The 27,634-nt window shown below is 36.8% G+C and overlaps 1 protein-coding gene across 1 annotated transcript in view; it reads left to right on the top strand.

Moving 5' to 3' along the window:
• The window catches only part of RFTN2 (raftlin family member 2), a 64,943-nt gene continuing 37,309 nt past the window's right edge, over positions 1 to 27,634 (top strand). Inside the window, exons 1-4 of the mRNA XM_047083540.1 lie at positions 1 to 139; positions 20,015 to 20,198; positions 21,955 to 22,069; positions 25,676 to 25,955. Of these exons, the coding sequence (XP_046939496.1) occupies positions 1 to 139; positions 20,015 to 20,198; positions 21,955 to 22,069; positions 25,676 to 25,955 (718 nt within the window). The remainder of the gene's footprint in view (positions 140 to 20,014; positions 20,199 to 21,954; positions 22,070 to 25,675; positions 25,956 to 27,634) is intronic.

A 27,634-nucleotide genomic window follows, 5' to 3' on the forward strand; every position in this document is an offset into this window, starting at 1 on the left:
ATGGGGTGCGGACTTAGAAAGCTAGAAGACCCTGATGATAGCAGCCCTGGAAAAATATTTTCTACCCTGAAGAGACCGCAAGTGGAAACAAAGACAGAATTTGCTTACGAATATGTATTGCTGGATTTCACTTTACAAGGTAATTTTTGCTTCTATTTTATTTGTTAAATGAAATCTCTCAAAGAGAAGGCACCAGTTTTTTTAAGTGTTGCTTGTGAATTTTTAAACTATTCTTCACAGATTGTGTAAATCTAACAATAATGCTTTGTTTCTTAATTATATTTTGAAAGGTTTTTGTTTCGTTTGCTTCATTTTTTTATAATATGGCTCATATATACTTTATAAAATTAGAAAAACTGCTTGGAATTATTTTTCATTTTTAAATCAAATGCTTATTTGTAGAAGGATAGATAAAAATGTTTGATTTCTCAACCTAATAGCTATAGCCTTAATGACAGTTGGGTCTTGAAAAAGATCTTAAAGTCACAAGAAGGTAGCTTGTAGAGAATATGATTTGCATGGTGTGAAAGAGTATTTGCTAAGATAATTCTGAGGTTTCCAACTATGTAAAATTTTGTGATTGTAATAGTCATTTGACATTTTTAACCAAGCTAAACTTGAAGTTTGAAAATACAGTAAAAAAGAAAAAAAAAAAAAGATAGTCTTTCTGTAAGACATTTCCTTTGCTTGGTGCCCTGTCCCTAACAGAGAAACTCCCTGTTCCAGAAAGTTGGAAACACAAATAAACAAGCCCAGATGGCAGCCCTGTGGAAAGAACAGAGGCAGCTCAAACTCACAAATACTTTGCCTCACTTCTTTTGGAATTTCAGGGTGTACAACTGCATGGATAAAACTGAGTTTTTAAAAACCAGAGCAATATCTTTAACTATGGGGTACTGAAAATGAAATTTCGAATGTCTTGCTTGCTGTTAGAATTTCCAGATATCAGTATTTTAAGTTCTTATTACAAAGTTACACTTTTAATTCTAATAAGCCACACATTTTATCAGTGAATAGAAAGTTTATACTAAATATATGATCATGTTGGGTATTAAATTCTTTTCAACTTAAACACAAATTCCCCATTTTTTGGTTTCCTCTGTGAACAGTGCATCTTTGTGCGAGAAGCAAGAGCAGCCCATTTTTCTTTGTCAAAAATTGAGCTAGCCAGCAAGCAAACTCCCTTCCAGGGACGTACACAAAATCCTAACATATACTTTCAATATATTCACATTTCTATTTTTATCTAAGGCTAAGGCTACCAAAGGTGAAAATGTCAATATTCTTAATTTTCTTTTTAATTATGAAAGTTAAAAGTGGATTAAGATAATAGTGATAATCAGAGAACTAACCAATCATGCGAATTTTTTTCTATACTTTTTCAAAAACCATCATTTGAGAAAATATTTCTGATGTGGTGCTGTGTTTTCTGCATTGATTGTTCTTGTCAATTATTTTTAGGACTAGTTTCTGTCAATCCATAGGATGCAAACACACACTCTCCTTAACCTTAAAACCTTGTCTACTCATAAACTTTAGGCCAGAGCCATTTTGATCTGCACTTTAAGATTTGCCGCACAATCCACCATGGGATCATAAGGCTTAAAGTAACTGGAAATTTTTTTTCTGATTTATTTCCTTTTAACAATGTTAGCAGTCTCAAACAAATATGCATACATGCAGTCATGCTTGAATCAGAAACATCTACAGCTTTCGTCAGAAGTGATTTTGGTTTTGTTATCAGAAGCACTTCTCTCCATGAAAGTAGTATAATTACTACCTCTACTCTAGGTGTTTGGAGGAGGTAATAGTGTTACACTGTGAAGTGTAAGTATGGGCACAGATTACAAATGCTAGCACAGAAAGCAGACACATATTTTAAAGTTGCATCTGGTTCCTATTTGGATGAGGCGCCTAGTCTCCTGGTGCCCCTTTCTGTCCAATTCTTCCACATTTTTTGTTGTGTTTTGTTTTGTTTTTGTTTTTGCCTTTGCGTCAGAAGCCAAGACTCTGTATCACCCCAAGTGCACAAACCACCTTTCTTTATTCTGTTGTTTCTGACGTCCACCTGCCACTCCAGTGTATAGAGGAGTGAGTCGGGGTGGGGGTGAAGGGGTGGTGGTAGTTAAAACATGCCAGTCTTCTATTTAACACTGGCAATTCTGTCCTGGGATTGCTGTAAGTACTGAATAGTGACACCTCCTATTTCTCAGAAGCCACTGTGAGCAACCGTTCAGGAAATAAAATGGTCTGGTGACAGCTGTGTGTGCTCATGATGAGCCTGTCTCTTACCTTGTTTTCCTCCGTTTTTTCCAAATAGAGGACATGAGACAGAGAGAAAGTCTCAGTGGGCAAAAGGAGACCCTTTGAAATTTCCAGTGCCTTGTGTTAGGATGGCTAATGATCCTGAACAACTTATTTATTTTCATTTGTTTATTTATTTATTCTCTTTCTTTTTGTCTTTCTTTCTTTTCTTCTTTCTTTCTTTCTTCCTTTCTTTCTTTCTTTTCTTCCTTCCTTCCTTCCTTCCTTCCTTTCTTCCTCCCTTCCTTTCTTTCTCTCTTTGCTTCCCTACACTTTGGGGGGGGGGGAGGCTGGCGGTGCAGGGGGACTTTGAGCCATTATTTACATCTCTATGGGAGAAATAATAGCATAGTCATGAAGAACATAAGACTCTGGAGTCAGAGTTCCTGGATTCTGAATCTAGGCTCTTTCACTCACTATGTCAGGTTTATAAATGTTGCTGTATCTTGGTTTCCCCATCTGAAAAATAAGGATTCTGATGGTACTTACATAATGGAGTTGTTTTGAGGATTAAGGAGGATAATACAAGATAATCCATTTAATAAAAGTTAACTATTATTATCCCTCCTGGCTTTGTGCCAGGTCTACCAACTGCACTAGTGAGATTTTGGTACAATTTTTGTTTTCTGTGAATGTGTATTTATGAGAGTGAGTGTGTATATGACTATGTTACAGAATTTCTTAATAGAATAGAATAGTTAAATTAACTCTGCAAATTATCCAAAAGTGTTAGTTTCATCCTTAAATCCCAGAAAAGAATCTGAATAATAATAGCCTTAAGGATTTTTAAAGCACATAGAGCTTTATGATTAAAGGAGTTTTACTAAAACCCAATAGAAAGAAGGACAGATGGTAGCTTTGAATTTCTAGTAAAATTATGTAAAATATATTAAGGAAAATTTTTCTGGTCCCTAACTTGCTTCCTTATTATTAAAACAAGAAACTCTCATTGTCTTTTATCACTACTGTTGACAGCAATAAATACATAAGACATATGGATTTTTTAAAAGGTACTGATAAGTACTAGAAATACAAAGAGGAATAAGACAGTTTCTGCCCTCAAGTATTTTATGTTCTAAATGGTCAAACTAGAAAAGACCCTAAACTCCTCAGGGTCAGGAACTATTTCTTACCCACCTTTGTATCCCCCTATCTAGTACAGTGTTTGGTCCGTGAACAATGGCCAATAAGCTTTGTTGAATTAATGAATGAAAAATTATAATACAAGATACAAGAGGTAAAATCAATTTTGAGTAGGATCAGTTAGAACTGGAATTAGGACTTTAACTGACCCTGAAGAAAAGTAGGGCTTAGATTATCAGAAAACAATTAAGAGGTTGAAGCATACTCAAAAGCTGTTGACTAGAGCAGTGAGCTAAGGGAGGTTTTGTTGGAGAAAAGGAGAGAATAAGGTTGGAAATAAGTGGAGTATGAAACATTCTGACCTGGCTAAGGAATGACTCCTTGATTCTATGGGAATTAAGCAGCTGTAAAGGCTTTTGAACGAGTAGTTGATAGGTACAGAGAAGTTTTTTTTAGAAGATTAATGTCAGATTGCAGTGAAGAGAGATGAGAGTGAGGATATTTATTTAGAAGGCTGCTTGTAGTGGTCAAGGCTACCAGTGGACCATGAGGACCTGCATATTGGGGGACAGCAATAGGATAGAATGCAAGGGGCAAATATAACAGACATTATGAAGGAGGAACTTACTAGCGTGCGCTGGCTGGATTTGAAGGAACAGAAAGAATGAGGAATCCAAGATGCCTTCCCACTTCTGAGTAACCGTGTAACTGAGCCTGAGTAACTGTGGAAATAATGATGCCTCTTACCATGGAAGGGGCAGCCCAAAGAGAGTCAGTGTGTAAAACATCAGTTCCATCACAGGCATGTTCCATTTGAGAGGGCAGTGGACATCCTGGTAGAGATTCTTACAGATACATAGCTGGAGATGATGATTTCCAGGAGGAACTGAAATAGTTAAAGTCTTAAAGACCATGAACGTGAGCAGAGTATAAGCATCTTGGGCTGAGTTGTCAGGCATATTTAGCCATATTGAAGACAATTTCAGTAAAAATGACTGAGAATGAAGACCATCAGGACTATATACACCAGAGAACACAGGAAAGGGAGGGTTTCAAAAAGCAAGAAGTGGTCAGTAATTTCAAGTGGTAAAGAACTTGTAAGAAGAATGAAGATGCAGCACTGTAGAGCATTAGAGAATCAACCAGAAGTGAATAAAGGATCAGAAATGAGGGAAGGAAGGGGCGCCTGGGTGGTTCAGTTGGTTGAGCTTTCAACTTCGGCTCAGGTCATGATCTCACAGTTTGTGAGTTCGAGCCCCATGTCGGGCTCTGTGCTGACAGCCTGGAGCCTGCTTCGGATTCTGTGTCTCCCTCTCTCTCTGACCCTGCCCCGTTCATGCTCTGTCTCTCTCTGTCTCAAAAATAAATATTTAAAAAAAAATTTTTAAAGAAATGAGGGAAGGAAGGAGGAAGGAAGGAAGAGAGAAAGGAAGAGTGGGTCCCACTGAATTTTCTGTATCTGTCTGAATCTAATAAATTCCTGAGCATTTCCCAAACAGTCAAAAGATTTTCAAAGGTAAAGTGCTACATTAAAGGAACTTATAATAAAAGCGACTAAATTTAATCAGGCATCAACATAATCCCTGTTGTAGTGCCTAGCCCAAATTCCTACCAGGTGAATAAACCTATACAACGAGTTCTATTATGTTTGAAATGGTGAGATATTTTGGTCTAGAATAATAATAAAACCTCACAAATACCACTGGGGGAGAAAAATATCCCATTCTAGACTGAAAAAGAAGAGAATCTCTGATAATAGCAGAGTTGATCGACCTAAATATTGATGTTGAAAGAAAATACATATACATTGATATTGACAATCTAAATTATATTTTGTATCCTACATATACTTCTTATATCTGGCTGGACATTTACTCATTAATTGAGCTGATATTTATTGAGTATCTACTGAGCTAAGAGCTAGGATATAAAGATAAATAAAGCCTAGTCCCTGCTGTTATGAACCTGCACTCTAGTGAGCATCCTACTGAGGGACACTGATAAATAAACATTTAGTTATAATGTGTATGTACGCTATACACTATGATACAGGCTATGCTAGAAGTTATGAGTTATGAGTTATGAGGGTTATAGGAGAAAAAGAAGAACACCTCTACCTGATTGATGGGTTCCAGAAAGATTCCTTAAAAGAAGAGTCAACTCATCTGAGATGAAAAGAATGAGTGGGACTTAGACAAAGGTTTGTATCCAGAATATAGAAAATACAACTGCAAATTGATAAGGAAAAACCAAACAACTCAACAGGAAAATGCACAAGGAATTTGGACATGCAATTCACAAACTAGTTAATCCAATGACCATATCAAATAGACGTATGATGCTGTGCTCAACCTTATCAGTAACCAGGAAAATGCATGTTAAAACCACAGTGAGGGGCGCCTGGGTGGCTCAGTTGGTTAGGCGTCTGACTTCAGCTCAGGTTATGATCTCACAGTTGGTGGGTTCAAACCCCGCATTGGGCTCTGTGTGTCTGATAGCTCAGAACCTGGATCCTGCTTCGGATTTTGTGTCTCCCTCTCTCTCTGCCCCTCCCCCGCTTGTGCTCTGTTTCTCCAAAAAATAAACAAGCAAACAAAACCACATTGAGACGCTACTTCAAAACATCCAAAATGGCGTAAATTTTAAAAGACTGCTAATATCATGTTTTAGTAAATTGGTACAACCATTTGGAAAAACAAATGCTTTGGCATTATCTAGTTAGCTAAAGATATACCTAATATAAATGTGTGCACATGTGTACCATGAGGCACATATACCAATGTTCATAAAAATGTTATTTATATATATTTTTTAAGTTTTTATTTAAATTCTAGTTAGTTAAGATATAGTGTAATGCTGGTTTCAGGAATCGAATTTAGTGATTCATCACTTACATATAACACCTAGAGCTAATCACAACAAGTGCCCTTTTTCTCTCTCTCTCAAAAATAAATAAACATTAAAAAAATTTTTTTAAAGGGGGGCGCCTGGGTGGCTCAGTGGGTTAAGCGTCCAACGTCAACTCAAGTCATGATCTCACAGTTTGTGAGTTCGAGCCCCACATTGGGCTCTGTGCTGACAGCTCAGAGCCTGGAGCCTGCTTCGGATTCTGTATCTCCCTCTCTCTCTGATCCTCCCCCGCTCACACTCTGTCTCTCTCTCTCTCAAAAATAAATAAACATTAAAAAAATTTTAATAAAAAAAAGTGCCCTTTTTAATACCCATCACTTATTTGACCCATCCCCCACCCACCTCCCCTCTGGTAGCCATCAGTTTATTCTCTATAGTTAAGAGTCTCTTTTTTTGTCCTCCTCTTTTTTCCCCCATATGTTCATCTGTTTTTTTTCCCTAAAGTTCCACATAGGAGTGAAATTATATGGTATTTGTCTTTCTCTAACTAACTTATTTCATTTAGCATAATGCACTCTAGCTCCATCCAGGTCAATGCAAATGGCAGGGTTTCATTTTTTGTAGTTGAGTAATCTTCCATTATATATACATATATACATTATATACATATATATGTGTATACACACACACACACACACACACACACACACACACACATCTTTTTTACCCGTTCATCAATTGATAGACATTTGAGCTCTTTCCATAATTTGGCTATTGTTGATAATGCTGCTATAAACATCGGGGTGCATGTGCCCCCTCAAATCAGTATTTTATATCCTTTAGGTAAGTATCTAGTAGTTCAACTGCTGGATCGAAGGGTTGTTCTATTTTTAACTTTTTGAGGAACCTCCATATCCAGAGTGATTGCACCAGTTTGCATTCCCACCAACAGTATAAGAGGGCTCCCCTTTCTCCACATTCTCACCAACATCTGTCATTTCCTGTGTTGTTAATTTTGGCCATTCTGACAGGTGTGAGGTGGTATCTCATCATGTTTGATTTGTACTTCCCTGATGATGAGTGATGTTGAGCATCTTTTCACGTGTCTGTTAGCCATCTGGATGTCTTTGGAAAAATGTTCATGTCTTCTGCTTATTTCTTAACTGGATTATTTATTTTTTGGTTGTTGAGTTTGATAAGTTCTTTATAGATCTTAATAACCCAAAAGTATGAACAACACAGAAATCCAAGAACAAGAGACTAGAAAAATAAATTGTGGTACACTTGCACAATGGAACACTATACTGCAAAAGTCAGCAAACTTTTTCTGTAAGGGACCAGATAGCAAATATTTTAGGCTTTACAAGCTGTGTGGTCTCCATCACAATTACTCCACTCTGCCATTGTAGTACCAACTTACCATTCATTATAAAATAGGCCATAGGCAGTACTTTGCCAACTATACTTCGATGAAAATGAATGAACTACAACTACACAAGCTACACAAGGTGAATCTCACAGGCATAATGTTGAATGAAAGAAGGCAGACACAGGGGGTGCCTGGTTGGCTCCGTCAGTAGAGCATATGACTCTTGATCCTGGGGTTGTGAGTTTGAGCCACATATTGGGTGTAGAGATTACTTTAAAGAAAATAAAAATAAAAACTAAAAAAGAAGACAGACACAAAAGTATATGCCTTATGATTCCATTTATATAAAACTTGAAAAACTGGCAAAATTGAACTATAGTGTTTAAGGCTGCATTCTTGGATAGTAAACTAAAAGAAGAGAAAGGAAATGATGACCATAAAACTCAAGGTAGCACAGAGGGGAGAGGGAGATTGTGATTGGAAAAGGCAAAATGGGAGACTTCTGGAATGCCCGCCATTGTCTGATTTTTGAACGGATGATGGTTACCCAAGTGTTGATAGTGTTATGTTTTGCTTTGTTTTGTTTGTATGTTGTAGTTCAACCCCTACCCCCAAATTTTTAAAAGGTGAAAAAAAAAGACTAAGTAGGGGGCGCCTGGGTGGCTCAGTCAGTTGGACGTCAGACTCAGAATTCCGCTTAGGTCGTGATCTCACAGTTCATGGGATCAAGCCCCACGTCAGGCTCTGCGCTGACCTTGTGGAATCTGCTTGAGTTCGTGATTGGGCTTCTTTTAAAAAAGAAAACTAAGTAGAAAGTGTGGGTAAGGCAAACAAGGCTGAAAGACAAGACATACAGACTTGGAAATGAGAGAAAATTGCATGGTCTGTCTGAGACCCACTAATAAAACAGAACAGATAGAGAGTAGCACATGACACAGGCAGCAATGAAATTAAGGCTGCAGGAGTGTGAAATGGTCATAATTTGATCTTTCATATATCTGCCTATAATAATGAACCATGTAGTTCAGTAGAATTTTGCCATATTTAAAACTACAGTTATATTACCTCAATTAAGAGTGACTACCAAAATGGAATCTTTCATTGAAAACATAAAAGCTTACATAATTTGGATATTGTTCATCTAGCAGTTAATATTTCTAAATAATTTTAAGCATGTTGATAATTAAACCAAATATCCCTTTAATATCCATACATTAAATTGCTTAACAATTTATTATAGTTCAAAAACTTTAGCCTAGCTCATGTCTGAATTTTCACAAATTCTATATTAACATGATCCAAATCAATGAAGTTTTACTTTCCTATAGGCACCAGAGTGTATGGCTGTGGAGTCATTCTGTCTGGTTTGATCACAGCCTACCCACTTACTAGCAGTTTGGGCAAGTTACCAAATTTCTCTCTTCCTGAGTTTCCTCATCTGAGAATAATGATAATATCTACCTTATGAAGTTTTTGTAAGGGTTACTCAAGATTAGGCATGTAAAGCATTTCACATAAGTGCCTGGCACAAAATATGCACTTGGTATATGTTACTTACTAATTTTTACTATAATTGCTAGATATCTATGGAGATTGACAGTCTTATTGCCTTTTGAAAATATGATAAAATTACTGCCAGTGTTTGTACATTGTATGTTTATCTGAGGAAACAATGTTTCATAAATATTTCAAAAACACATACCAATCTTCAGAAGTAAATTGGTGGAAAGAACATACACGTCTTGGACAGTTTTCATAGAGTTACATCATCAGAGCAAAGCTTTCAACATTGAGCAATTTCATAGCTTTATACTGGATGGTGAATTTTTCTATTTTTAAAATTTGATCTTTGTCTATGAAGTTTTAAGCAAATGAGTGTAAAAAAGTCTATTAATGGGGCACCTGGGTGGCTCAGTCAGTTAAGCGTCCAACTTTGTCTCAGGTCATGATTTCATGGTTTCTAAGTTTGAGCCCCGCATCAGGCTCTGTGCTGACAGCTCAGAGCCTGGAACCTGCTTCGGATTCTGTGTCTCCCTCTCTCTCTGCCCCTCCCCCACTCGTGCTCTGTTTCCCTCTCTCTCTCTCAAAAATAAATAAACATTAAAAGAATTATTTTTTAAAAAGTCTATTAACATTTTATTTTTTAAAACTATAAGTGATAGAATGTTGCTTGACCTTCAATGTGTTTCAGTTTTAATTATAAAAATCCACTTTGCATTGGTATATAGTTTTCAAAGCAATTACAAACACTTTCATCAGTTATTCACAATAGTCTTGTAAGGTATAATAAAGCATTTACAAATTATGTAGCATCAATTTAACAGTAATCAACCACACCCAATAATGCTATGAACAGCACCATTTGCTCCTTCTCCCAATGAGCTGAAAAAGAATTGATGGTGGCCTGGGAGCTAGGAAGAACAAGACGGATGGCTTGCAGCTGCTGCTAACCACCTGTGCTATTCAAATTCTAGCCAAAACTACCACCACCTCCCCCTGAATTTCCTGGTTTAAAAAGTAATAGAGCCATGGGACATCTGGCTGGCTCAGTCAGTAGAGCATGTGACTCCTCATCTTGGGGTTGTGAGTTCGAGCCCCATGTTAGGTATAGAGGTTACTTAAAAATAAAATATTTTTTTTAAAAAAGTAATTGAACCTCTGATATTACTGCCCCAGTATAAAGACATCAAATCAAAGTCTTGGCCTCAAACATCAAACCTGTTGCGGAAATTTGATTACTCACTCTGGTGAGTACTGATGAAAATTCCTCATTCTGTGTGCCCAGCTCTCCCCTTCCTCACATGTCTCAACTGAATCAGGCTTCTAGTCTCCTTTCAGCACAGCTTAAAACATTAGTAAGAATTGAGGGAATTACATGAAGGGAAGTTCTCAAAAAAATTCCCAGATTTATTTTTCCTCTTTTTGCTCCTGGGTATGATGCTGGCATGTTTAAAGCACGTCTCTATGTCAGATGAGAACAGTTTGTTAAAAAGAGTGAACTCCAGGGGCGCCTGGGTGGCGCAGTCGGTTAAGCGTCCGACTTCAGCCAGGTCATAATCTCGCGGTCCGTGAGTTCGAGCCCCGCATCAGGCTCTGGGCTGATGGCTCGGAGCCTGGAGCCTGTTTCCGATTCTGTGTCTCCCTCTCTCTCTCTGCCCCTCCCCCGTTCATGCTCTGTCTCTCTCTGTCCCAAAAATAAATAAACGTTGAAAAAAAAAAAAAGTGAACTCCAGCCTTTCTATCACCATTCTTCTCCTCTTCCCACTAATGAGGAAGAATCAGATTGTTCTTCTGTGTCCTAGGATGCTGAACACTGTCTAACATGATCTAGGTGGCCTGGCCTGGACCTGAGCAGGCTCCAGTCTGCAGAGTCCCTGGGGTGACCCAGAGCAGAAGTTGCAAGCCAAGGAGACATGGGCCATATTCAGCCCTCAGACAGGTTTCACTTGGTGTGTACAGTTTTAAAATATGAATTAACTGTCGATTCTTTTTAAATTGGCAAATATTACATAAGAATCTGGATTTGAGGGTCTTCTTAAAAATTAGAAGATCCAATAACAGCCGGGCTGGCCTGCCCATATGGCAGCCCTCAGCCAGGGCTACTGCTGTCTTTGGATGAACTTCTGAGTTTTTTCCAGGTCCCACAGCCTCCTCCAGAACAGCTCCTTTCTTTGTTTTATCAGCCTAGAGCCTTCAGGCATTTGAGTCCAAAACTCAGTGTAATAGGTCAGTGAGTTAGGAACCCCGGATATGGAGTGTGAGCTAGGGATGCCTAATCCACAGGGTGAGTTACGGACATGAGATCTAGAGCATGTGTTAGGGCCTCTGATCCAGAGTGTGAGTTAGGGACCTCTAGAATTCTACAGGATGAGAGCAGGCCACGTGCTTGGATAAACCCAAATCTCTAAAACAATCTTTCGGGAGCTTTTTAAAACCAACAATGACGTATCTCTGAAGGCAACTTCATTCGAAGCTCTCTTTTCTGACTGGATCACCAATAGGCACACCTATGAGGGTTTACTTTGTGCGAGGCACTGGGCTCCTGTTTTACAGTTACTATTGAGCAACTCTATGGAGTTACTACTATTATTTATCCTTGTCTCAGAAAGACAGAGTAACTTGTTTCAGATCTAGTAAATGGTATACCCTTGACTTGAACCCAGGTGATTTGCTTCCAAAGCCTAATGCTCTTAGTAAGGATACTGCATTTCCTCTCTTTGCAGAGGAGAGGAGTTTATTTAACAAAGCAACCAACAGTTATATAGCACATACTGCATGCCAGATACTTTCTAGGAACAAATATTAACTTATTTCATCCTTCTGACAATCCTATAGGGTGGATCCTATTATCACTCTCACTTTGCAGATAAGGAAACTAAGGAACATGGGTGCAAAGTACCTAGTAAATGGCAGACCTGGGATTTGCACCCAGGTTCTAGAGTCTGTTTTCTAAACTGATATTCCATGAGCACCCTGAAGCTCTGTTAATTAAATATGTTAATGTTACACCTAATTTTTCATTTGTTGATCCTTTAATAAATATTTTTAAGCACTTACTATAATTGTTATGTCTCTAATGAGTGCTATTTATCAAAAGACACAGACCTTCAGATAGAAGAATATACACACTTGAGACAGTTGAATAATTAATGTAAGGCACTGAGCCCAAAACAAACATGATCTTCACATAAACTTATGTTAAAATATATTTATACAATTTTTTCTCCCTCCTTAACTTTTCTAGATTTCTCAGTTTGTGATTCCTCCCAAAACTACTGTGTGTGTGTGTTTAATGCATTAACATTTCTTTTGCTTTGAGACACAAGACCTTACTTTAGTGAGAGTGCAAGAGGGTGTGGAGTTGACCTGGAAACCTGGATTTATTCCATTGACATCACCAGAGAATGAGGTGTTCCTTAGAAATACATTCTCCACCTGAACAGGAACCCCCTTAAGCACCAATGTTAGTCTGTCCTAGCTATCTTCTTGGCGATTGTTTTTAATATGTTACATAACTCTGCCTTTGAAAACCATGTTCTGAAACAAGAGAATGGAGGGAATGAGTTCATTATAATAATCAATTTGGGACAGTGAAGTGTAGAAAGCCTGTTAAGTGACCCCAAACTGTATGTAAAGTTTTAATAGTTCTTTTATCTAGTTTTGTAATTCATTTTATTCCCTCTGATGTCCTCTGTCTCCTTGCTACTATTGTTATGTCCTTGCTCCTTCTTAGTGGCTCTCCAAGCCTCTACAAAATCACTTGGCACTGGATATGAGATGCTTTCAAGTTGTGCATACAAGCACAGAATTAAATAACATTGAGTCTCAGAACGTTGTGCTCTTTTCAATTCTTTTTAAGCCTTCCAATCAGCTTGGAGTTAATATATCTTTAACACATCTCTAATGGCTAATTTTACTTTTCAACAAAGAGAGAATAGAGCTGTGGCTCAGAATCTTTGGTAGATAACAGTATCAAGCTAGAATATAATGTGTTTTTGCTGTATTTATTTGTATGACAACTTTCTGCTCATGGTAAGTAATTCTGCTTTTACAGTCCTATGAGAAATATAAATTCCTTTTGAAATTAGTTTAAGTTTAAATATTTTTTAATGTTTATTTATTTTTGAGAGAGGGGGAAGGCAGGGGAGGGGCAGATATAGAGGGGGACAAAGGATCCAAAGCAGGCTCTGCACTGACAGCAGCGAGCCTGGTGTGGGACTCAAACTCACAAACTGTGAGATCAGGACCTGAGCCGAAGTCGGATGCTCAACTGACAGAGCCACCCATGAAACCCCTGAAATAAGTTTAAGATTAAAATGAAAATTCAAAGAGTAACTGTAATGATATGGAAGTACAGATGGTACTCAGATAAGACAAAAACTGAAAGTGTGCTCAATGACTTAAGTTTGGGATATGCTACCCCAGTCCAATATACACATGGTAGTGAGGGGAGCTGAAGGGAGCTCCATGCCTCTCATGAAAAAGTGGATGCTTTGTGAGAACTTTTTTGGTAAGCTGAGGGTTTATTTGAGTACTAGATTTTTGAGGCTGCTGGCAGTCTGCTTTCCAGTTACATGGAGCAAAAGTCTCTTACCTCTGATTTTTTGCCATATGTCTTTACCATACATAGATTTAAACAACTGAGCATGTCAGAGTCCTATTTTTCTTCCCTGCCACCTGCAGTTTGGGTGAATACTCCTCTGTGTACCCGTCTCCTCCACTGTTCAGTCAGTGTCAAACCTGCCAGCTTCTTTGTGCGATAGCCCTTGACATATATCCAGATGGTATCCTGTCCCTCACTTATTTAGCACATAGTTGAAGAACACCTGTAAGGGTCTTCAGACCCCTTGCTATCCTGAGCACTTTTTTTGAACATAATCCAGCTTCAAACTGTCTCTAATTTGGCCCTTAAACTGAACACAATCCAATTATTAATTCAACAAATATTAACTAACTATTGATGTGGTAGGTGCTGTTCTAGGTATAAAGAAATAGAGGTGAACAAAATGTGAATATCCCCACCTTCATGAAGCTTTCATTTTGGTGAGGGAGGCAGATATTAAATAAGATAATTAGGTGAATATACTAGTATATTCTGATTATTATTTAGGTGGTGATAAATATGAAAGGGAAGGAAAATAAACAGGAAGTATACCAATGGTGGTTTGCTCAGCACAGAATTCAGTGAGCCAGTTTGGAAACCGTTTTCTTTCAGATGACTATGATCACATTAGGTTAACTGCTAACTTATAATTAATTTGTGGGCAGCTAAAGTCTCTAGGGTTTCCTCCTTCCCCCACCAAATGAACATGTGTTAAATCAGATTTCTCTCATTCTGTGTTTTGAACTATGAAAAGAACTAAGAATTTATCCCTGTTCAAATTTGGGTGGGTGAGGGGTGGGAACATATATACTACCAAACAAAGAGTTCTTCAAATCCTCGTTCTCTTTTTTTTATGTTTATTTTTTAATTTATTTTATTTTTTATTTGAGAAAGAGTGAGTGTACAAGTGGGAGAGGAGGGCAGAGGGAGAGAGAGAAAGAATCTCAAGCAGGCTCCACACTCAGTGCATAGCCCAACGCGGGCTTAACCCCATGACCCTGGGATCATGACCTAAGCCAAAATCAAGAGTCAGGCTCTCAACTGACTGAACCACCCAGGTGCCCCAAATCCTCATTCTCTTAGCCAATGTATTTGCAACCACTTCTTTGCTATATAATTATCATTCTTCATTGACTCCAAAACATTGTTGATTGTAAAACACACCATTACTTTATGTACTGCTAAGAGAGAAAAAAATCACAAACTATGACTTACTACTTTCTCACTTAGTAATTTAATTCTTACCAATGGTAAAAGCTCTTTGAGACATTTTTAAACGTCAATTATTCCTCCTGTCTCTCCTCCATACATAAAAAAGGAACATTAAGTGCAATAAAAATATTCCTAAAACTTCTTTACACTCAGGCCTCAATTGTTCTAAATCACTTTCAGATTCAGACCCCTTGTGTCCCATTTTTTCCACATAACTTTTTCCTCTGGGATGTCAGGAGTATTGGAAATGCCACATTTCTTAAAAGAGTCCTGGGCTTTTCTCTGAAGTACCTGACACCCATTCTGAGATTGGGGCTCTCTTGATATTGCCAGAGGTTAACAATGGCAAGTTTTCAGGCAACAACCAGGAAACCAGAACTCACAGTTATAATTCAAGTGATCCTTGAATGGTTTGTTGACTGAAACCTCAAGCACTCTCTCTAGTCATGCCATATGGAAAAACAACCGACTTCACACAGCTTGTGATACCCACTATAATTACACCTGGCCAGTGGTAGTGGTTAAAATGCCAGGAGAGATTTCCAAGCCAACACACATCCCTCATTCTTATATTGAATTGTATAATTTACAAAGACACGCTTTCATAAGATGAAATGCTCATCTCCACTCATATATTATTTTAAGTTATAAACTACAATCTACATTCTTTTGTGTTTCCCTTTTGTCAGGTAAATAGTATTTTTTCAATAAACTTTAAAATTTCTTATACTTTCATGATTTTTATGTATTCATTTTATAACTTACCTTACCTAAAATAATCATGTAAAGCCAATGTGAAAGTTTTTCATTTCTCTGGCATCATTTTGAGAAAGAAGGCATAGCATACCTTTTTAAACCAATAATCTAGGGGCACCTGGGTGGCTCAGTCGGCTAAGTGTCCGACTTCGGCTCAGGTCATGATCTCGTGGTTCGTGAGTTCAAGCCCTGCGTCAGGCTCTGTGCTGATGGCTCAGAGCCTGGAGCCTGTTTCAGATTCTGGGTCTCTCTCTCTCTCTGACCCTCCCCCATTCATGCTCTGTCTCTCTCTGTCTCAAAAATAAATAAACGTTAAAAAAAAATTTTTAAACCAATAATCTAGTGCTATTGTACTTTTCAAAAAAAAGTCTTTAAAGATTAGCCTAAGCTATCAAATTCCTAGAAGAAAACATAGGGGAGATCTTTCATGACATTGGGTTTGGCAAAGATTTTTTGGATATGACACAAAAAGCAAAGGCAACAAAAGCAAAAATAGGTAATGTGACTACATCAAACCTAAAAACTTCTGTGTATCAAAGGACACAATCAACAGAGTGAAAAGTCAACCTATGAAATGGAAGTAAATATTATATCCAGAATATATAAAGAACTCTTATTGAGAACAAAAATAACCCAATTTAAAAATGGGCAAAGGACTTGAAAAGGCATTTCTCCAAAAATGATACACAAATGGCCAATGAGCATATGATGTTCAACATCACTAATAGGGAAATACAAATCAAAACCACAATGAAATATACCCATTAGGATGGCTACTATTTAAAAAAAAAAAGAATAGAAAACAAGTGTTGGCAAGGATATAGAGAAATTGGAAAACTTGTACACTGTTGATGGGGATGTAAAATGGTGCATCCACTATAGAAACCAATATGGCCGTTCCTCAAATACTTAAAAATAGAATTACCAGGGGCACCTGGGTGGCTCAGTCCATTAAGCATCTTGCTCTTGATTTTGACTCAGGTCATGATCTCACAGTTCGTGTGATAGAGACCTACGTCAGGCTCTGTGCTGACAGCGCAGAGCCCACTTGGAATTCTCTCTCTTCCCCTCTCTCTACCCCTCCCTGTTCACATGTGCTCTCTCTCTCAAAATGAATAAAAATTTTTAAAAAATAGAATTACCATATAATTCAGCAATCACACTTCTGGGTATACATCCAAAAGCATTGAAAGCAGTATCTCATACAGATATTAGCGTGTCCACGTTCATAGCAGTACTATTCACAATAGCCAAGAAGTGGAACCAACTCAAATATCCATTGATGGATGAATGGATAAACAAAATATGGTATATATATACAATGGAATCTTATTCAGTCTTAAAAAGGAAATCCTGTCATATGCTACAACATGGATGAACCGTGAGGATATTGTATTAAGTGAAATAAGCCAGTCACAAAAAGACAAATAAATAGAGTTGACCCAACAAGAAGGGTTTGAACTGCACAGGTTCACTTACACACAGATTTTTTTAGATAAATACAGTATAGTACTGTAAATTTATTTCTCTTCCTTATGATTTTCTTCATAACATTTTCTTTTTCCTAGCTTACTTTATTATAAGAATACAGTATATAATATATATATATATGTATATATATATGTGCATTAATTGACTGTTTATGTTCTTGGTGAGGCTTCCAGTTGACGGTAGGCTATTACTAATTAAGTTTTTAGGGAGTCAAAAGTTATACATAGATTTTTGACCATGGGAGTTGGTGCCGCAACCCCCATGTTGCTCAAGGGTCAACCGTAATGTATGATTTTACTTGTATGAAGCATCTAAAGTAGTCAACCTCTTCCCAATCCTCAGTTCTTGATTTCTGGGGTTTCCTTCCAAGCAATAGTATGAGAGTAGACTTAGGTAAGACAACATTGGACCAAACAGTGACTCCAACCAAGTCAGCAAGGGAAGCAAGCCCAGCGGGATCCTGAAGCTCTCCAAGCCTACAATCTCATTCTTTGTATGTGATAAGGTCTCCCAAATTTCTCTCCAGATTTCACCCCAAGGTGGAGCTAATTACATCCAGTGTAGTTCCACTTCTCATTACTTTTTACCTCATTTTCTTTGTCATTTTCTCATTGCACTATGATTAATTTAAGGAACCTAAAATGGGGCCCGAAGCTAGAACATTCAGAAGTGAATATGACATTTAACTCTACCTGGTTGGATTCTCACTAGGTTCTTGACCACCTTCACTTTTATAATCAAAAGAGTAACAGTTTTGCAACACTTTTTGTGAGTTCTTTCCCTGTTGTGTCTCTCTCCAACAAGTCCTAGATAATGTGTACATTTGTTACTGAATTTACCAGCTAACCTTGATGGCTTTCCCTCCTTTATGCAATAATTTTACTTCATAGTTCCCCTAATGAACAGTATTTCCAACTTAACATAATAATAACCTAAGGAAAATGCTAGGCATAGAAAGAAAAATAAGGTAGGTTCTTTGCCATTAAGGAATTCTTAGTCTAACAGCAGAGACAAACATATAAACAAGCAACTATAATAAAGTCTGAAAAGGAACTAGTAGAATGCACACACAGAGGAAGAAGTGATTAACCAGCCTCAGGGAGCAGGAAAGGAAGTGAAGGCCTGGTGGCATGAAATAGCATGTGAGGTTCAGGAACTGCAGTAGTACAGGCCTGCCAAAGCAAGACCTACAAGAAAACAGATGACAACAGTGAAGGCTGAATAAGTAGAAAGAGGCCAGACTATGAAGATTCTTCAGTATCATGCTAAGTAAGGCATTTCCACTTCCTATAATAAACAACAAGATCCATTAAAAAGGCCTCATTTTGAAAAAATTTTGTGGAATTAGTATATAATCCTAAAAATAGGTTTGGGTTATGTATGTATCATTCCTTAGTCTTAACAGTTTATTGTGTTTTATAGTTTTTCAGTTTCTTTGTTTGGGAATAAGATTGGTAGTTAAAATACTGAAAAAGTAAAACCAAATGAAAAATGGAGTGGTTGCCACACAACCATGCAGCACAGGGCCATTGGACGATGAAACCCAGCTGTTTCCTTCCAAGTCCAGGATCATTCTCTTTGGTATTTTTCCCTATACATAATGATGAAGAAAATACATTGTAAATAAATTAGTGTAAATCCAAAAGAGAAAGAGACTTTGAGGAAATGGATTTGTCTTAATTTATGTAACTTTTCTATTGAGGGTTTTGTTTTCTTTTGAGACATTGGCATGAATACCCAGTGTTGGTGGATTTTTGTTCCATCATGTGGATACTAATGTAAGAGGAGGTGGGGATTTCCTCTGACCCTTCTTCCTTGTCTGCTTCTTAACCTCCTTCCTGTGTTCAGGCAATTAGCCACAGTTCTTTGCTGGACACCACGGACCAGACTGACAGATGGCCAACAGCCAGCACTGCTCACGCCTGGAATTAAGTTCATATGTTTTGTTACTCAAGAGATAATCAAATTGCAGGTCTATTTCTAGATATTAATTCTTGACTGCTCTCCAGAAAATGAGAAATATTGTTACAGAAAATAAAGTTGTTTTTTAAATTAACTCTGCTTGAACATTAAGAACATTTTCCCAAATAACACACCCTTTTCCTTTTACTAAAAACTGTACACATTGTACTACTCTATAGTTTTTACAGATTTGCCCTGCTTCAAAGGGCTAGTTCAATTACATACCACTATTGCATTTAAAATTCCTCTACATTTAGAAATTTTACTTATTAAAAAGAACTTCTGGATACCTTTCCTTTTTCAATTCCTCCACTCAAGCATTTATATAAGTGCCATAAGAAATCATGTTTAGTTTCCCAAAGAAACTTAAAACATGATGCTTTTGAAGTGTAATTGGAAATAAGAAAGCACTTGACAATTTTTGCTTAACAAATATCATTACACCCACTTTTAATTTTTAGATTTGTATGAATTTTATTTTTAACAAAGGATGCATCTCAGCTTGTTCAGAATTATAAAAACAATTGGCTCTCCAACTTAATATTGTTTCTCACATGTATGTCTTCCATATCTATTAATGGAATACCGTCACTCAAAATGAAATTCTAAAAAATAAAGCTGCCTTAATTGAAAAAGTAAATATAAGGCATTTCTTACCTTACCAATAAGACATATTGGTAATATTACATATTTACCAGCTTATAAGGTTACTTTTGCTTTTTTCTGAAATTAATTTAGAAAACATATAATACATGTTAGTGTAACTTTGAGATTAAGTCACATGGATATGCTTTCCATTCATTAATTATTGTCACACATAAATAGAAATAACATACAATTCAATTTTATAAATGTGCGATTTCTCATTGCATTTGATATTTCAGCCTCGCCAAACCCGGAAGTCATCAAGATAAATTCAATTCCGGATATAGTAACAAAAGTTGAAGACTACTATCTTAAAGGATATATTGTTGGGGCTATTCATCCTGTTATACAACCTGTGGGGCAGCGAAAACACCTACCTGCAAGTTACCTGTACAGGGTAGTGCTATTGCGCTTGAAGTTAAGGTAAGCCTAGTGCTCAAGGAAACAGACTAAGAAGCTGTCGAGACAGTTTTCTTTGGTTAAAAGAAAAGAAAGTTTGAACGTAATGATGGGGAATAAAGGATATTTAGGGGGGTTTGTTGAGAGCACATTTTCTAGTGGTTAAACCTGGAATGAAAGAAGGAAACTTACACCTCCCTCCTTTTTAAAACTCTTCCTTGGTTTTAGCCCCTTGCAGACAAATGGGTCCTAGATGAGGATGTCGGTGAACAAAGGAAAAGGAAGATAGACTCAAGAAGCACCTAGAAGCTTCAGCAGATGAGGGACTGGTTGTCAGCTACCGGTCCTGTCACTGGGCTAAAAGAGATGACTGGACCAATGAATTCCACTTTCACTGAGTGTTTTTTTTTAACTGTCCTATACTATTTTAATAATAGTGGCAACAGAAACTAGCTCTACCTTCTAAGCAGTTTACAGCAGAAAGGCCTACATGCTGAGTTCTCACAAATTGATAGACTTCAGCCTTTTCAAAAAAAAAAAAAGGGGGGGGGTGTAAAGACCATCCATTTTAGTTCATTTTTTTCACTTTTTTTGGTAGCTGCTTTCCCAAATAATACTGCAACCATTTTTGCCAGCCTAGCTTGTAAGTTTGATAGTTTTCAAAATACATTTGCCCTTTCCAGTGAGGAGTGAGAATAACCAAATCAATGTCTTTGATTAACACATTAAATTTTTTCACCCAACTCTTTAACTATATCAATCCATCCCAAATACCAGGGTAAAAACTGTTTTCTCTTTTTAGTGATGGCCTAACAATTGATTGCTTTAACTAAGAAAGGGCTAAGCAAAGAAAGATGCTTTTAAGGGACACTGCCTGCTACTTATCAGTATAAGCCTATTTATACATGTCTGAGAGGGTTTGTACAGGCGTCAGCTTTCACCATTAGATCGAATTTGAAAAAAAAAATTTTTTTTTTTTAACGTTTATTTTATTTTTGGGACAGAGAGAGACAGAGCATGAACGGGGGAGGGGCAGAAAGAGGGGGAGACACAGAATCGGAAACAGGCTCCAGGCTCTGAGCCATCAGCCCAGAGCCCGACGCGGGACGCGGGGCTCGAACTCCCGGACCGCGAGATAGTGACCTGGGCTCGAACTCCCGGACCGCGAGATAGTGACCTGGCTGAAGTCGGACGCTTAACCGACTGCGCCACCCAGGCGCCCCTAGATCGAATTTGATCAGATACTCCAAACATTATTAAATAAACATGTCATTTTATCACACAGTAGCAACACTTCTAATTATAAATCTTATAAACCATGTATAAATTATTTTGTCTTTTTTAACATTATTTCAAATGGACTTAGTAGTGCTCTGACAAGGCTAAGAATAAGCAAGGGGTAATGATCAGAAAAGAAAAAAAAGGAAGAAGACAGGACAATATTTATTTGCATTTAAAGAGGACCTTGACTAACGTTTTTGTACAATAATCAAGTGTAACAGTGATCTAAAATGATTTCTTACAATTTTTATTAAAACCGCTGATGAATTTTTTCTTCCATATCAAATCAGAAATTATATTAATAGAGGTTTATATTAAGAAAATTCAACCTGTTTTTCTGGTATTTTCACCTAAGAAGACTACCATTATTAAGTTTGAAATAACAACAACAAAAAGATTGCCTTGACCTTATTTGTGAGTTGCTCTCTCAATTTTACATAAGCATATTAGCTGAAAATGATCAATTGACTTCCAACCATGGGTATATTCTCTGTTACAGCCTGAAGCATTCGGCAGCATCCAGTGGACAAAGACGCCCAAGGCTCGTGATTGAGGAATGTCCTCTAACTTATGAGACACAAACAAATGACATAGCAAAAGAACTGATAGAAAAGGTACTAAACGTATACATTTTTTCATGGGATATTGAGAAATATTTGGTATTTCTTCCTCATCAATCTCCTTTCTTACCTTAAAAAGAACAGGGAAATGTAAGTGACTTATTCTTCCAGAAGTTAAAAGATATTGAAGCACACATACTAAATTATACAGAGTTAGAAACAGAAATACAGGTCAATGGAAATTCCAGCAATAAATTTACACACCTATAAGAAGTTTGGAAACAAACCCAATGAAATAAAGTGGGAAAACAACCATCCCAGAAAACAACTGCTGGGAAAATGGACAATTTGCTCTGTGTAAAATAGACTCCACACTTTTCAAATGAGATAAAGAGGTAAATTTTTTTACCTATTAAAAAATACAGAAGAAAACAAAAGAATAGACATACTGAATTATGAATAAGTTGAGGAGTTTGAGAATATAAATATAACATATATTAGGAAAATTAAGCTTAAAAAAAAGAATCAGTGTGCGGGGGGGGGGATCTCCAATAAATGTGTCTTAGGGGGGTTTATTTAAAAAATATATAAAATGAATACAAATGCATGAAAGTAATGTCCAGTCTTGAATGGACAGACAGAATCCACAGACAGCAAAATACAAAAGGAAACATAAACTACAGACCTTTGGAAAAAGGTTCAACCTAACTAATAATTTTTAAAATAAAACTGAGATTTAATACCTCACCAATATTAACTGAGAAATTAAATTGAAGGTATTAAATCCAGTGTTGGAAGAGCTTTAAGAAAACATTCATATATCACAACTGGCATCGTAATAAATTAGTACATTGTAGTAAATTAGGTGTTTCTGGATATCAATCTGGTCAAAAATATCATAAATACCATTTTATTCTTTAGAATCTATTCCAAGAAATTAATTGAAAAGGGGAAAAGTCATTTTTATACAAAGTAGTTTAATCAACAGTGAATAAAGGGGCCAGATTCTCAATAATTGGAAAATTGAGGAGTAGCAATGGTACATCCATACAATGCAATATTTTATGGGGACTAAACGTAACAACTATATTGACTGTTGAGATAGAAAAGTCTATACAAAATAACTTAATTGAAACTTAAACAAAAAATTGAACACTATATGCATATTGATTAAGACCAAGAAAAATTATACATTTATAAGTGTTCTAAATTGATGGGATTTTAAGTGAAAGTTTTTCTTAGTTGCATTGATACATTTGTAGAGTTTAGGTTTTATTTAAATGAATATAGCCAAAAACCTAAGGCATTTCCTTTCAAGTAAGAAACTGAGGTTTGCTCACTGTTTCTAGTATTGTTCCCAAGGTTTAAGTGGCCTTGTGTGTCAGAGTGTCTATAATTTGTATATAGCCAGTTAGAGCTGCTAATGATATTTCTCTTTTAGGTATAAAGTCACCATTCAATAAGGTTTTCAGGAACAGTCTTTGAGACTAGATTTTTATAAACAAGCTACGCATACTGTTTACTACTACTAATCTGGGAGATTTCAACTTGTTTTTCTGGGAATAAATCCCCTCCAGAAAATTTCTTTTGAAACAAAAATGTAACTACTAATTTAGTCTTAATAGATCACCATCAGAGCCCTTGTTTTGCATTTGACTTCCTGGACACAGTTAAAGATCTATTTAAACAGGAAAGTACTGTTATTTCAGCAATCAGAGTAATGGATTTATTTCATGAAGAGAAAAGCTTCAGGAAACATAGCACATGAACTATTTGAACATTGCCCCATGTATGAACAAGAGCAGTAGATGAATGCCAAATGTTATTTTGGAACAATTGTCTTACATAAAGAGTTTATTGTTGAATAGCTAGATTTTAAGTCATTTTAACTTTAGATCAATATTTGTTTTATGTTTAAAATTAGATTTATAAGTGTTTTTCTCAGGATTTTAAAGTAAAAATAACATTTAAAAATATCAATCTTCCGATTTAAAAACTGGGAAAAAAAAATTAACACTATATTTGTTACCAAATGTTTCCAGCTAAAACTTTCTAGTAATAGAAAAAGCCTTCTGTACTTTTTCACCCAAATCAACTAATAAGACCTAGAGAAAGAACTGACAATAAATTTACCCATTTCCACCTGCAAAAACGTCATGCCCCCTTACCACTCCCTCTTCTCTCCCAGGACACCTGATATAAAGGACAATTTGTGGTTAGTTTTAAGGCTTCATGCATTGTTACAATCTCAACATGTCCATGTATAGGAGTAAATGATACTGCGTCAGCACTATCCTCTGTCTTAGCTCCACATACCTATCACCTCTGTCCTGCCCAGAATTTTCCTCGCTGACTAGAGCTGAGTGACCATTGTCCCCTTTGAGTGGGTATTGCTCTCTGGTTTTGCCCCAGTTCTTCCCGGCCCTTTTCATTGCAACCTCCATCATAACTCTTTCTTCCCCTCCCAGGGTAGCATTTAAAACATGTAGTTTAAATGTTTAAAACAGTGGCCAAATTAAAGATGTTGCTATTTCTTCATTTTTACTTATTTAACCAATACTTATAGAGCACCTGTAGGTACAAAACGGCACAATACAAAAATGATTAAGACACAGTCCTTGCCCTCAAAAGAATTGCCAGCTTAACAGAGGAGAAAGACGTGGACACAAAAAGAACAAAGAAATGTAGAAAAAGCAGAGAAAGGGGAAAGTGCTGGGCATGAAAATAACCACTCTTAACGTCTCAAATTATTTCACTGGCATTATGTAATGTTCTTCTGAATCCTATTCTTTAACTTATACGATTGAATCTGATCATGTGCATTTGGCCTGATAGGAGACAATAGCATCAAGATATAAATAGATGGGAAAGCTTCCTAAGAGTGAATTGGGCCTATTACATGCACACATTTGTCAAGAATTAGACTTCTAACATTTTTCTTTACCCACATCAAGCAAGCAATTCTGTGTGTTTTTGCTTTTAATGTTTTTGCTTTGTTAATTAAGATGTATTTGGTCATATTATTTTTGAGGATTTCTTGGAATAGCTTTTAATTTTGCCTCAGTGGGACAGACCATTGTTAACAGGCCTGCAAAAATCATGTTATAGAATTATTCGTTCTTCTCAAATAGTAACCTTTTGAAGAAAAATGATTCCTGTTTTCATAATTTCTTTTATTTTTATTTTTTAATTTTATTTGAGAGAGAAAAAGAGTACGTGAGAGCAGGGAAAGGGGCAGAGGGAGAGAGAGAAACAGAGAGAGAAAGAGAGGGAGAGAGAGAGAGAGAGAGAGAGAGAGAGAGAGAATCTCAAGCAGGCTCCATGCTCAGTGCAGAGCCACCACAGGGCTCAATCTCACGACCCTAGGCTCATGACCTGAGCTGAAATCAAGAGTTAATGCTCAACAGACTGAACTCCCCAGCATCTGCTTCTTTTCATAATTTCTAAAGTGTATCAGTTCTGTTTGAAGAAGTCACAATAATACTGTAACATAGACTTAGGAGTAGTGTTTTGTTACAGGTTATTAATTTGTTTATGAATGGGTCTTTAGTTAGTGGTCAATTTACTTCATCTTATGAATTTCCTTAATAAACCTACAGGTTAACTGATAAAGTGATCAATGTAAATGAATTTTACATCTTGCTCTACAATCTCTTTTAGATTAATATAGCTGCTAAGAGAGGAATGAAATTTGTTGGATTCATATCACAGCCTTATTCACCACTTAAATTCTGCAACGGAACCAACCATGATGAAGACATAGAGTCAGCGCTGCCTCTGAGACACACTTCAGATGAAAACTGTAAAAGTTGGAATGAAGGAACATTAAGTGGGCAATCATCTGAGAGTGGAATTGAGGAAGAACTTCATCATGAAAGTGAACAGTGTCAGATGGACCGAGATGGCAGCCCCAGTTATTCTAAATCAAGAAAGGGAGAAGGTAATAGACAAGATGAGTAGAAATAGTATATTAGTTTCAATTTAGTAAAAATAAGTTTTTGAGGGGTTTTTTGGAAATATGAGACAAAGTAAATTTCTAAAACTACAAAAACCAAATAAACTAATATATTACACTCATCTTGATTTTGTTTTTAATTATTACAGCCAGAAATAAGGTAAGGCAGTTTTTCAAACAGTTGTCCCTGGCATGGTCATACAATACCATCCATATAATGAAACTTGGTTTGAAACTTGGTTTCCATTTAGTCATTCACCAACTCCCCTATAAAATGGAGGCTATGCGTGTATACAGAAAGTGATTCTATAAATATAGAAAGCTGTTCTGATTTATGTTTGTTTTTTGCAAACAGAGTGTGAGAATTTTAGTTTTGGCCTTTCCCATTTCATGGATGGTTTTTGCCCTTGAAGTTAATTGACTTTCTTTGATGATCAGTTAGAATATGAAAATGCACACCATGATGAAGCAATTAGTATAACAATAGTGCCTGCATCCGAAAATAACTTTAACCATTAGTTTTATTCTACTTTGCCAACTAGCAACTCTTCCCAAGCAATTGAGACCACTTCCTCATGCATCTTGGCCTGCTCAGAGTTTTCTGATATCTTTGCAAGCATGCTTTTAAAAAGCACTGTTAGAGAAAGTCAAAGACTATGCATACCTTACAGTTAAGAGCTCTGGAGTCAGGCTGCCTCAATTTCTTTATATAAAGGGAGTTGTGAGAAGTAGCTAAAAGATAAGGCACTGTGCCTGCCACAGAATAAATTCTGGAGTAAGTTAGCTGCTATTGGCTGACCTTTTGATCTGAGTTAGTGCTGAAGCTGTACCCACTCGTGTAACACACTGCACACATGCACATTGGCTTTCTGGTTGTAATGAGATGTGCTCAATCTCGTGAGCCTAGCAGAGACCCAACCATGGTCAGCACAATCTTTTTATGAACAAGCCAGGAGCACTTCCTAATTCATCGTCTCATCCTTCCTCACTGCCACCACCACCCTCCTATTTTCTCACTAGCTCCTTAACTAACAATCACCCTGATTTTCTTGCAGTGTAAAAATTTTAAGAACAAGAGTTGTTGAAGATATGGTCAGAGACCTATTTGCTATCTGCTACCCAATGCTGCCTTTAAACTCCCGCTGGTTCCCATCCCGACCTGATTAGATCAAGTGTCTATTTCTAGCCCTTTTAAATTCTAAATCCAAAATGATGCCTACTTAATTTAATTAACAATCTTTATTTTTTTTATTTTATTTTTATATATTTTTAAATTTACATCAAATTAGTTAGCATATAGTGCAACAGTGATTTCAGGAGTAGATTCCTTAATGCCCCTTACGCATTTAGCCCACTTCCCCTCCTACAACCCCTCCAGTAACCATCTGTTTATTCTCCATATTTATGAGTCTCTTCTGTTTTGTCCCCCTCCCTGTTTTTATGTTATTTTTGTTTCCCTTCCCTTATGTTCATCTGCTTTGTCTCTTAAAGTCCTCATATGAGTGAAGTCATATGATTTTTGTCTTTCTTTGACTAATTTCACTTAGCATAATACCCTCCAGTTCCAACCACATAGTTGCAAATGGCAAGATTTCATTCTTTTAGATTGCCGAGTAATACTCCGTTGTATATATGTACCACATCTTCTTTATCCATTCATCCGT

This window comes from Lynx rufus, unplaced genomic scaffold, assembly GCF_022079265.1.
Source record: "Lynx rufus isolate CCGP_SWC_20201006 ecotype Redwood Valley unplaced genomic scaffold, mLynRuf1.p SCAF_2, whole genome shotgun sequence".
Taxonomy (NCBI): domain Eukaryota; kingdom Metazoa; phylum Chordata; class Mammalia; order Carnivora; family Felidae; genus Lynx; species Lynx rufus.